The sequence below is a fragment of the Cryptotermes secundus genome, unplaced genomic scaffold (assembly GCF_002891405.2).
Source record: "Cryptotermes secundus unplaced genomic scaffold, Csec_1.0 scaffold530, whole genome shotgun sequence".
NCBI lineage: Eukaryota > Metazoa > Arthropoda > Insecta > Blattodea > Kalotermitidae > Cryptotermes > Cryptotermes secundus.
The window spans coordinates 96,579-110,261 of NW_019729216.1; the positions used below are offsets into that span (position 1 = coordinate 96,579).

The window sequence follows — 13,683 nt, forward strand, 5'->3', positions numbered from 1 at the left end:
TGAAATTCTTGTTTACATAAAAACCGATTTGATGTTTTCATAACCAATTCAGGAATACACTCACACAATACAAGGAGGAAACAGGACTTCTTCATAGTGCCATGTAATACGAGTCTATACAAAAATAATTTCAATAATATTGGACTTCATATGTTAAATCAGTTGTCACAATCTATTAAAGAGATACCAGTACTATACATGTTTAGAAAGACTTTGAAAACATTCCTACTTGATAATTGTGTGAGGTTGCTATTAATGTTCACCACATGTGCTTGCTATTTGCCTATTCTCACTGATTCACCTTCACTGTTCATCCACTTTGTCAAGAAGTTAGTCGAAGCCCTTGCAGCCAGGGGGGACTCGCCGATTTTATTATTATTATTCATTATTGCTAAGCATTTGACTTGTCCTATATCATGTATAATGATCCATGGATATGAAGTAAATAAATAAATAAATAAATAAATAAATAAATAAAGTGAAGCTTCATTCATGAATAATATTATGCTTATGATCTGTGTGTGTTCTGTGAGTCAGTGGCAGAAATCCATATGTGTAGCAAGGTCTTCAGGTTCAACACATTGGACACTGTTTTCCCTCTCTCCAAATCCATTTTCTTGTGGGATATTTTAATTGCATTTCAAAGGTAATTCCAGCATTATTACAGCCGATGGATACTACATGCCCACAAACCATGTCAACACAAAACCAACACAAATCTACAAGTGCTCCCATACAGAAGAGAATATTCTGCAGCACCATGTGAACACCATCAATTAGAATTCATGCCATTACCCATAGAGAACCAAACAAAATTCAAACAAAGGAACGACTTTCTTTTCATATTGTTCTAGAGCACAAGACAAAATCTGCAGGGTACAGAAGAAAATCTGTGCACAGATATCCCATCACTAGATAAAGATGATGCCATTGTCACTTTCTGTTTTAAACTAAATGTTGTAATGGACATTCAAATATGTGAAAGGAGTTTGGTTTTTGGGTATGATTTACATGTTAAAATAGGCTGTAAATTCACGAACTAAGTGTATCTGATTTATTTTAACTTTCTGATAAAACCCTGACATATTTTTGTCACAAATGACCATGTTCAGGGAAGATATCAGGTATTAAAGGACACTTTACAATTTACATTATTGAATAAAATGGTTAATAAATGTCAGAAGAAGACAAAACTAATATTATGTTAAAATATAATGATGGGGATGATGCATTGTACTACACTTTGTATTGCTGACTCAGTCTCGTGCTTGCAGTGACACCGCGGTGGGTGCTGTCGTGTGGTTCTCTAGATGTGAAGTACTGAGCTGGTTCAGATGCTCATTTGTGATTGCAACATTTGGGGATTTTAATAGTATTTAGTCAGCATAATAAAATAAATTAGGTATTCTCAAATTACAGTTTGACGTCTTATTTTAACTTGAAAGGAGCTTTATCAATGAACATGTTAAAACGTGTATTGTTACAAAATTTTTGTACATGCATTGAAAACATAGTTCCAAGATTTGAATGTAAGTTGGCAACACATTTGACCTTTGTATTATTCATGAAGGCACCTGATAGCCACTCCGGAGGAGATTATTGCCTTTTACGCAGAGTTTAGGGATATAGTCTGTACACAATATAAGAGTGCAAGACGAAGAAAATACACTTATCTTTTAACAAGTTTTTCTGTATTATAAAAGGAACACATACAAGAACATGATTGAGGCGTAAGCATACAAAACAAGATTAGCAACAAACGAATTATAAAATACACGTAAAAGTAGGTTGCTTCTGGCGCAGCATACATCATTGAAATACACCAATCCAAGATACCATGTAAGATATACATAATAGGATATTCTGCCAGCAGAAGATAATTTCTAAAAATCTACGGATGTTCCTGCAGTGTTTACAATACGAACGACTTGCAATGGTAACTGTAATATCCTATGTATAACTAGGGCTGAGAAAGACTGAAAAAAGAAAAAAGGGAAAGCAAAATGATGTAACGATGATTAAAAGGAAGGAAAATTTAAGGAGTGAATTGAGTAGGGAATAAAGAAGTAAGAAAAAGAATAGGAGAAGGGAGAAACACGTTAAGAAAGGAATGTGGAAGGAAGTAACTGACTAAATTAGTAATGGTGGAAGCCTCCCCTGAAACCACCTTCCTCGAATCCTCCGTGCAGGCCCACTGCGTGTTTGGCAGCATTGGCCTGAGCAGTTTGCGCAGCCTGAGCGGCGCGTAGAGCGGCATTTTGTGTTGCCTCCAGATCTGCGCGCGCATCTCCCAACTGGTCAGATATCAGGTTCAGACGCTGCTTTGCGGCCGCCAGCATGTTGCTCTGTGATGCCGCCTCGGAAGCCGCCTCTTGCGCAGCCCTCGCCGCCTGGTCTGCGTTCGTCTGTGCAGCGTTCAAAGCGGCAGTCAGCGACCGAACCTGCGAAGTTAAAATTCAACAATAGTCGGTGAGACACTAAGACAGTGTTTCTCAACCGCCGTGCCTGGCATCAATTATACCGCGCCCTCGTCTTGCAGAAAAAAGAATTTACTGGGCCGCGGTCTGAGAAAGTTTGAGAGCCACTGCACTAGAAGACGGGCTTCCCAAGAGAAAGACTTGTTACGTAACACTACAATAAGTATTATGCGGTGCTGTAATTCGACTTCCCTTTGTTTCATAATACATTGGTGCCGTAATAACGCAGTAAAGTAAAGAATTTTCTCTTCTCCATGTCGTCCAGACCGGCTCTGGAGTCCACCCAACCTCCTATCCAATGGGTACCGAGGCGTGAAGCTGACCACTCACCTCCAGCTAGTACAGAGGTCAAAATAATGTGGATCTATACATCCGCTCCCCACGCCTTAATGGCGTAGTGCTTAATTAGTTAAGCACAGGGACAACTCTTATGGCCACAATCATGTAAAATATTTGCACCCAGTCTCAACTTTGCTGTTTTTCCCCCTATATTGGGCATTGGGGAGGTCATGCATGTTATTTTTCAATGTTAATGCCAACGTATATATTGTACTAGTATGCAAAACATTAAATATTAAAGTACAAAATTATTAAAATGTGGTGGGAAAGCCAGAAAGAAAGGGACCACTAGGAAGACCAAGACGTAAGTGGGTGGATAATGATAAAATGAATCTTAGATCGGATGGGGTGGTATGAACTGGATTGATCTGGCTCATGTTTGGGACCAATGGAGGGCTCTTTTGAACATTATATTGAACTTTCGGGCTCCATAAAATGCTGGGAAGCTCTTGAATAGAGGCACAACTGCTGGCTCAAGAAGGCTCAGCTCCATGAAGTCAGTTTAATCATTAAAATGTTTAATTTGATACACTGTTGTTAGATAATATTTATTTCTGGATCGTTGCGTGTCCTCTTCAGTGCCAATGTCTTTTTTCGTTATAGTGGGTTTCTTACGTGTTTCGAAAACGGCAGAAAATGGCAAATGTGGCATAAGAGTAATATTGTGCACAGGTACGCTAGAGACTTTGTCTATAGCATGCATATCAATTTCAGTTTACTCCAATCTACGATAAAGTATAACCCCATAGGGTTGTGAGAGGTCGAGGCTCACAAGTTTTCTAGATAGTTGGATCACAGATGGCGGTGAGGTTGTCAGCCTTACACGCCGGCCCGACCTCTACTCCCAGGGAGATTCCTGGTATTCATTTCTGTTAGAGACTCTGTCGAATCCAGGGCCATAGTGCGGCTGGATGTATTAGGTCAATTGAAAAATCCAATCACCCCATCGGCAATCGAACCCGCGACCTTCCAGCTTGTAGCATAGTGCCTGAACCAACTACTCTACCACGTGTTCACTTTCTCCGTCAAAGTTCCATACACATTTACTGTTTTTATTAATTAAATTTAAATATCAGACTTGAAGCCTCTGATTTTCTCTAGATCAGTTCCCTTTCATAATGAAACTGTTGTTTACATTTTTGTAAGATCCGTTTTAGTAATAGTATTCCATACTCCGGCGTCTGCAAAATGCATCTCCTTCCAGTGTCTTCGCCAGTATTTCTTATACAGTTTGCACTTTCTCTTTTCATTCTGTATGTAAACCTATCGCACCCACGATTCATTATGTTATAGAACTCATATCTTTCCATTTTTATAATGCGCTTTCGTCTATGACAAGCTTTCCAAACTGTGATTCCCCTTCAAGTTTCTTAACAAACTTTGGCATACGTCTAGTTCGCCAGTGCGTTTTATATGCCTCGCCCTTCCAGCTATGTGTAATTGATTAACAGGATTTTGGGTTATGTTCTGTAAATAAGTTATTTCCAGTTGTGTAGGTTTGGTTTTAATAATATACTCCTGCCGTGCCTGTTACGTGAGCCCATACCTGAGCCTGGGCGTGTTGTGCAGATTGCTGCGTTGCAACGGCTGCGCGCTGGGCCTGTGTCAGTTGCAGCGCTTCAGCTTCCACCTGGCCCTGCGTGTCGCGGTGCTGTTGCTCCAGGTTGCTCACGATCACCTGTTTCCCTGCAAGAGCGGCCTGCGCGGTAGCAGCAGCGGCTGCTGCATTCTGCGCAAGGTTGTTCTTCGCCTGGAACGCAGCCTGCCCCCCTGCTACATGCTGGTTTTGGATCGCTGTGTTCGCCTGGTCAGCTGCCCCTTGGGCAATGGATACCAAGCCGCTGCCTATACTGTACCCCACACCGTGGTGGCGGTGATGTCCGTTGCCTGCATACGCACCTCCATAGCCGTAATTCTTCGTAGCGGCCTCTTCGTTGCCGAAGTCGTGGCCATTCTCGTCTTCTGAATGGTCACGCTTTGCCTGCAATAGAACAAGCAGTGGTCAGCGAGTTTCATTGTGCTTAAGCAGAATCCCTAGGATCATGCCAGTCTTAATCTCGGCACTGGATCGCTTCACGCTCCGATCGCTTTATCCCTGGTAAAAGAACCCACGTACACACTGAATGAGCAATTTAGTTGTCCTTATTCAGTCTCGAAACTCACGCTTTACTGACTGGGCTATCTCGCCTCAAACCAAGGGAAAGTAGGGTGACTGGATAACCAATTGACTGCCCATTTATTAAACAATCTAACTAACCTAACTAACCCACACACCGTCATCCGACTCACTAATTTCTCGGCTAACAGAAAAAATTAACCAATTGACTAAATAGCCAGATAGGTAGCGAAATTTCAGGTAGCAGGGAGTATATTGTCACATATATTGTTGACTATAGGCGGGGTTTGGATTGGTAATGGGATTTATTGGCTACTTACATATTATGACTAAAAGTGACTTAGCGCTCTCGCTAATTCACATGGTTTACATTTCACCGCAGTACGTACTAAGTCTTCTCAGTCTGCTGTGTCTTCACCTGTCATTGCCTGGTAACGGCTTCTAAAGGCGGACGTTCCCCTTACTCTGGATTGCCGAAGCTATCAGCTTCTAGCAGCAACAGGTCACAACGACTGAATGTAGCCGCCCTCTCACTCACTCGCTCCACTGCATTGAATCAATTCAACTCAACTCGCTCCACTAATTTTCATGCTTGTAACATTTAGGCACTCACCGCACAAAATAACGCCGTTTCTGTGTTGCTATATCCATTGTTGCGCTCGCAGCCATCCGCAAGTATCTCGTAGAAAACACCGCTTTCCAGACATTACATTGCGCATGTTAGGAATGTGTTGCCTAGCAACGAGCGTTGTTTGCAGAGCCATTGCTTAGCAACGAGTCTGGGTATTCACTTGGAACTCGACTACATTTTGCCAGCTCAAAAAAAGAACTCCGTGACGTGTAGTCCGCAACCGAACTATACCGACCAAGCGATCTCCGTTTGTCGGCGAAGTTAGTGCCAACTTTAGCGGATAGAGGTGTCGCGTGGTCAGCGCAACGAATTCGCACGGCCGTTAATCTCGGTATTTTAGACCGGAGCCGCGATTTCCTTGAAATAGCTCCTCAATTGTCCTCACGAGGCTGAGTGGACCCCGTTCCAGACCCACTACTTCTCAGAAAACCTGGTAGTGAAAGGAATCGAACCCGAACCTGTGGATCTATAGCCAGGAACTCTGACCACTAGGCCACAGAGACGGTCTTTGCCAGCTCAATCCATTTTATATATTCGTAATCTATTCTTGTTAAGTCCCATTTTGATAACGATAATAACAGCGCTCGTGTGCGTGTGTGTGTGTGTGATGAATTAAAAGAGGGAGAGAGAATACATCTTAACAAAGAGCAGGCTGGTGTAGCGGTAATGCTCGGTTCGAATCACGGTCTACGCAACGATTATTGTGACTGAGGTTTTCTTGCATTTCTTTAGTACCTCTAGGAGAATACCGGGATAGTATAGCGATTATGCTACTACCGTTTCCTTCCAGTTTACTTCCGGTCAGTCACACCGTAACCATTCGACGCTATGTATTTTAGATCTGAATATAAGGCCTGTGTTCACACAACTTAAAATATTTAACCATTCTTATCTGAAGCAAACCCTTCAAGGATTATTCTTAATTTACAGTTGAAAACAAAGCTTGAGGAAACATAATTGCCTTAATTTACATCGACTTACTAAATAAGAACATGCTCACTGCACTGTTTTCTAAGGCTAACTGCAGGATATTTTCGCCCCTCAGAGCTTTGCGGTAAAGATTTTCTTGTCGACTCAGCCTCTAACAGATATGAGAACCAGGAATCTTCCTGGGGCTAAAGGGCGGCCGCCGCCTAACGCTGACAACATCACGAGGAGCCTCGACATGTTAGAACTTTATGGGTCTTCACGGCCTGTTACAGGGATACCTTTACCTTTAATATTTTACTCTATCACAACCACAGTGGTCGTTCCATAAGGTATACGGAATTACACATTTACAATTTCAGAAAGCCTGCTGCAGTTTCGAGAACAATCGATACTTTCCATCTGTAGACACTGTTTCCACAGATGACCATCCCAACTGATCCATCCTTACGCCTTTTGGTCCTTGGGGAACAATCACTGAATATCCACACTGTGAGCTTGAAGAGCTCTAAAGAAACTTATAATGTGTTACGTATTAGTAGTAATAGTAAAGTAAAGTAAAGTAAAATAAGTAAAGCTATCCCTGTAACAGGCCGTGGAGGCCCATAGGGTTGTGAGATGTTGAGGTTCCCACATTTTATAGACAATCGGCTCATAGATGGCGGTAAGGTTGTCAGCCCTACGCGCCGGCCGCCCTTTACCCCCAAGATCATTCCGAGAATATTCCTGGTACTCATTTCTTTCAGAGGCTGAGTCGACCCCAGGGCCATAGTGCAGCTGGAAAGATTAGGTAAACTAAAGAAATCAATGGCGGGATTAGATCCCGCGACCTTCCGCATAGTGCATCAAACAACTACGCTAACGCGTGCCCCAGTAATAATAATAGTAATGACTATAACACAATAATTGTCTTACTTACGTTTACACTGAAGATCCCGAAGGCAAATTATAATGTAAGCACAAGAAAAGAGACAAAAGGAAGAGGGTAATAATAATAACCACAACAATAGCCTATATGGACATTTTGGCAACACTACTGAAACTGCCGTTTATTGTTCCCTGTTCTGCTCTTACTGCGCCTTATTTCGATGGAAAGGGCATAACGGCAAACGGAAAAGCACTGCCTGATTAGACTATAAAAATGATTTTGTATTCGATTACGTTTAAAAATTTAGTGTTTTTTTGACATGACAGCAGTAAAGCTCAGAAGTGTTGTCTAAGCAAGACACACTCGCTCCTTTGGGCGTTATTAGAATTCCATTCTGTAAGAAATTATTCTATGTAAGAGACCAGTCAACGAATGCAGTAGGGCTCCAGAAATCCTACAAAAGTGATATTTTAGGGCAACTCGCAGGGTAACCGTGGTTGGGTAACCTCTCGCATACGAATTTTGCTAAATCTAAAATGTGCTTGAGGGTGCATCTCAATCAAATGGTGACGTAGGTCGTTATGTTGTCATTATAAAGTCACCGTATTCCATGTTCAGCGAGCTTCCCATATCGGTGACCTCACTGTACACACAGGACTTATCTTCTTCCATGACATTACCTATTCAAGGTATGACGTACTTTCAAAGCCGTTTCAAACAGACAGCACAACGAAAGTTCTACTAACGTCTTCAATAAGCGGCCTCCGTAGTCTAGAGGTAACGTTCGCACCTCATGACTCGTAGTACGCGGGTTCAAATACCCGGCGGAAGTCGTTGAATTATTAAGGGCGGAAAATTTCAGGGAACAAGTCCTCCAGGAGGGACTTTAAGCCGTGGGTCCCGTGTCGTAGCTTTACGGCACGTAAAGAACCTCATATCTCCAAAGGACGTCACTGAGCCAAATTAACGGACGTTTCCCGCCCAACAGCAGTCTCTAATACCTCTGGTAGAAGGGAGAAGCACTATAGATACCTCTCAGGTAGTAGAGCCGGTCTCGCTGGCTGGGCGGGACTGATGGTAAGCACCAGTACCGGTAGGATATAGAGACTGGTAGAAATCATAGAGGGAAGCACAATGGACCAATACAGGTCTAAGTACATGGGGAAACCCACCCTCTCCAATAACTAACTAACTAACGTCTTCAATAATTCCCGCTACAAATTCTTAAGTCATCGTGTCTTGATTAGATTCCTCAGATCGCTCTCATGTCAAAATGTTGAAGAAAACTCACCCTGACTTCCAACATGAATGACTCTTCTGCTGCTAGGTCAGGTGCAGTGCAGGCAGCAACGCCTACAAAGAAAACAGTAAAACATCGTTACAAAATACAGAGTAACAGTAAATACAGGGATTTCATTATATGACGCTGCGGTGCTATTGTAAGGCCCGAACTCGTCTTGGTCACCTCGTTTGTGAAGCACCTTCGCAGCGTCATAATTTGAAGACTCTGTACATTGTTTCAGCTCCTAAACAGATGGAGTTGACTCAGGTGTTCACGCGTTGTATATTGTGTTATTAGGCATAGACAAATAGTCAGCTTCATGTTCCTGCCACTTGAACCCCGTGGAATGAACACTGCAAGAGATTGTGTGGAATGGAGAGTAATTGCGGACAGCTGCGAAGCGAAAATTTCCTTCTTTCTTGAGAATTTAATTCCTTTTGCCTAGACCATTGTGCTTAAATTGGCATTGCTGGGAAAAAATTCCGTGTTCGCAAGTTCTCCAGAAATAGTATTTGCACAAGGCACGGCAGGAACGCGGATAGTGGCTTCAGAATCCTTTTGCTCACGAGGAATGGATGAAAACTGGAAGGGCTCCGGGGCTGGTCCGGATGTGATGAAGATGAAAGAAGTTCTTGGAAGAATTAATCACTTACTTTCCTTTCGCTTGATGTGCCAAGTAGAAAAGAAACTTTAATATGTATTTGTAATTATGTCAATAAAATAATACTATAAACACAATTCTGAGTAACGGAGGTGATCTCAGAGCCAGTATTTCAATATTAAACCTTAAAATTCATGCGCTCTTGCTTGTCCACAGAAATATCACAGGCTGCTATATGACCACGTGAAATTCTATGTAAATCTGGTACACTAATTACATGCAACAGGTACGAGTATTACAATGTGTACGGTTGCATAAGTATTTAATTAAATGATCTGTAATCGTAGTCTTTTAATGTTTGAAAATATAAATGTATATTTGCTCTATTCTGATAACACAATTTTAACAATATTTATAAGAGAGGTCCACTAAGGTAAATAGTAATAAGGTAAATAGTAGAAAGTTGTCATCGTGCTTAACTAATGAAGCACTACGCAACGAAGGCGTATGGGGGAGTGGATGTATAGACCCAAACTTTCTTGACCTCGGCACTAGCTGGAGGTGAGTGATCAGCTTCAGGCCCCGGCCATTTTACCCCAAGTAAATGAGCCCCCGATGTCCATTGGATAGGAGGTTGGTTGGACCCCAGAGACGGTTTGGACGACGTGGCCCCTACCGGGACTCGACCTTCGACTCTTCGGTCGTCTAGCCCCTAGCCAGTCGTCATACCGACTACGCTATTCAGGCTCCTGGTCTGCTAAAAGGCAGTAATGATTATTATGTCCATGACATGAATGTTAGGTTAGATGCAGGTTACGGCTTCCACATTACAGCACCGGAAGCGCCGTAGTGTTCTTAATACAGAAATGGGAGGTATTTAAAGTGCCCCACGTGGCAAGGATTTCATGCCAAGTTTCATGACGATCGTTTCAGGCATTCAATAAATATTAAGGTTATTACCTCAACAATTTGATAGGATTCCGTGTTGGTGTTACTGATGGGAGGGATTTAGAGCTTACGCAGTTGAGATCACCTCAGGTGGCATGATATACAGACCAAGTAAGATAAAGATCGCAGCGGGCGGTCGAACATTGTCAGGTGACCTCATAAAACTGATATACTTTCTTTTTCAAAACAATGAAATTATGCAAAAATATCAAAGCCCCTACCAGGAATTCAATCTCACCAACTTCGTGATTCATAGAACTCAACTGTTTTTTTTCGTGTCAGCGAAATGAGGGATGTTACGATGGGTGGGTTGCAGCGCGGATGAGCAGACAAGAGGCACATCAATAATTGTGTGGAGAAGCGAGCTGTGCAGGAGTCACGTGGAAGTCAGCGCAGATAATGAGAGCATGATAGTACAAGGAATACAAAGCAATAGTAGATACACACACAATGGGACACGAAAACAGCCGCAATACTCGTATATGAGATGGGAAGAGAATCATGCTATAAAATCACTCTACAGCATCAGATTTAAAAAGTAGTAATAATAATAACGACATGCCTCACTGAATGCTCTTCTAAGAGCACATTGCAGTAAAAAGTAAAGTAAAGCTGTCCTTGTAACAGGCCGCGAAGACCCATAGGGTTGTAAGACGTTGACGTTCCAACATTATCTAGACAATTGGCTCAAAGATGGCGGTAAGGTTGTCAGCCTTACTCGCCGGTCGCACTTTACTCCCAAGGAAAATTATTTAATTAATTCCTGGTACTCATTTCTGTTAGAGGCTGAGTCGAACCCAGGGCCATAGTGCGGTTGGAAGGTTTAGGTCAATTGGAAAAATCCAATGACTTCATCTGGACTTGAACCCGCGACCTTCCGGTTTGTAGCATAGTGCCTCAATCAACTACGCTACCGCGTGCCCCTGTATAGTGCAGTAGACTCCATTAAGAAGATGGCACTATGCGCCACAAACTTGTAGCATGAACACCGAATGTACGTATATTGTAATCATTTTAGTGGCATTTTAAACATTTAACGAACATTTAGTGAATTAAGTGTGAATTAATGTTGTTAAATTAATGTTCCTGCATTATAGACGGAAAACAAAATTATAAGTTATACCTCAATGCAACACGATGCTGAAACATGATATTAGGGAAACAATTTATGTTTATGTTAGATCGATAAAAGTGGGTCCGATTCCTGTCCAATGCCAAGTTTCTAAATCAGCGGTGTCGAAATTTCGGGGTTTAGTGCCAGAGATGTGGTTTGTGGAGTTCTTTACAAAGTAAAGTAGCCATATGTAGAGATCATGTCTATGTGTCTATTATCAATTGCTAATCCGTAGTACAGGTTCCTCTTTAAATTCTACACGAAGATGTATGAAAAGTAAAAGGTGCTTGACAATCTCAATTTTAAGGCCTATCGATTTACCACAAAGTTATAAAACAACTTGTTCGCGCATATCGTAAATCGTTTATCATATCTTGATATAATTTCATATGGAAGATCTCTGCATACTCTCAGTGCGCCGCTTCGCTTCTTACCCACACTGGGCTATTACAAAGTTCGGTTATATGAAGCCTTACATTAACTCTTCCATGTAACAGAGATTTACTTACCAAAACAAATGAAGAGAACGACAGTTTCAGTTTTCATCATGAGCTGAAGTCGAAGTTCACCAAAAGGAAACTGGAATAAAGAATATGGATTTTTAAAGTGAAATGAACGTATTGAATATTAAATAAACAGGAAAAATTCTTGAATGGAAAACTTCTGTAATGTCTTAGAGAGTATGTGGAAGAACGATTTCCCCATAAAGACATATTTCCCGGAAGTCTCTTGCTGGGATTTTGCCTTGAGGTAGAAACGTAAAATTTACAGACGTATGTGCTTATCTTAACTTTTCACATGTTGCCGGTATACATTAATTATTTGAAAGTACGCCTGCCAACGTGTACCGTTTCTTAGTAAATAGAATCAGATAGGCTGTAAGCAATTGCGGCCACGGCAGTTTATTTGTTAGACATCTTCATCTGCAACAGTTACATTCAGTTCTATTTACTGAAGATCTACAAATAATTTAAATCAGTTTGTAGAAGAATCAGTGAACAAGACTGATAAAATTCTGTTAAAGCAGTAACAATAAATAAAGCGGCATAGTTGATATAATCACAGTATATAGTACATAATTCGGTCAAGAAAACTGAAATTAACGGCCGTGGGGATTCGTTGCACTGGCCACGCGACACCCTCTATCCGCAAAAGTTGGCACTAAAACTTCGCCGACAAGCAGCGGTCGCTCGGTCGGTATAGTTCCCTTGCAGACTAAAGTCACCGAGTTTTTTATACAGTACATAGTAAAACAAACGTTACAAAGACAAAAATAACACCGTCTAATGTGACTATTTAAGTTTTATCATTTGAAGACTCGTCACCCTTACATGTTTCATTCCGTACGGATCATCCTCAGAGGGCATCAGTACTTTTCCGGAAACTACTATTACAATAGGAAGGCTGCTGTGAATGTGAAAAGTTGAACACTGTGTACATTGTGCATTTCAGATATTATATGTGTATATAATTAACATCTATTGTAAGAGTAGATTAATTTGCCAGTAGCTTAGACCAGGGTCTATGTAGCATGAAATGACAAGCTATCATTGAACTGAAAAGATGTCAAGGGAAGGTGACGTAGCCTAATTTGAGGCGTTATTGCTGCTACGCTCTATTGTGAAATTGTTAATTATTTCACCCGATCTTATTAAAACTTACTTTTCTTTGTTGTGCCCACGACCCCAGTATTTTGGTCTCTGGAGCTGTTTCATGCGTACAGACGGAGGAAAATTCGCAAGCGATCCGCAGGACTGTGAACGCGCCCAAAGAGATCAAAAAGCATCGTTTTGATTGAAGGCATTTCTTGAATTCGAATAAACGTTAATTTTCAAAATGCTCTCCATTATTATATTATATTGGATTGGTCATATCTTACGCAGTAACTGCCTTCTAAAAGAGGTTATTGAAGGAAAGATAGAGGGGCGGGTAGAAGTGACCAGAAGACGAGAAAGAAGACGTAAGAATATACTGGATGACCTTGGGGACAGAAGAGGATATTCTCATTTGAAGGAGAAAGCTCTACTAGATCGCATCAAGTGGAGGAAATGTTTTGGGAAGAGACTGTGGACCTGCCGTCTGACAGATTACTCATGAATGAATGAATTATCAATTTATTTGTTTAGCTAAGTGTTTTAAGTCCAGAAGTTAAAAGCACTTCAATCCAACAACAGTAACTGAGAATTCCACTACTTTCTACATGCAGCGCTTCGACCACCTTCCGGGACAGTATAGATCCAACAGAAATATAAAATACTTTACTATCAATAAATACCTCATTACCCTTTTCATTTAATTTTGTATATACTGTCACGTGTATGGTGATACGCGTGACGAAAATAACGCGTTCTAGTTTGGATGATTGGATTTATTAGCACTT

General features: G+C 41.4%; 1 protein-coding gene across 1 annotated transcript; it reads right to left on the reverse strand.

Annotated features, from left to right (window-relative positions):
- Positions 1-1,315: 1,315 nt before the first annotated feature.
- Positions 1,316-8,679, reverse strand: LOC111865503 (general transcriptional corepressor CYC8). The gene is made up of 3 exons (XM_033751852.1): positions 8,650-8,679; positions 4,363-4,797; positions 1,316-2,441 (listed from the first exon to the last, which is right to left on the reverse strand). Exons 1-3 carry the CDS (start codon positions 8,662-8,664, stop codon positions 2,136-2,138), a joined length of 756 nt encoding a protein of 251 aa, XP_033607743.1. The 5' UTR covers positions 8,665-8,679; the 3' UTR covers positions 1,316-2,135.
- Positions 8,680-13,683: the final 5,004 nt, after the last annotated feature.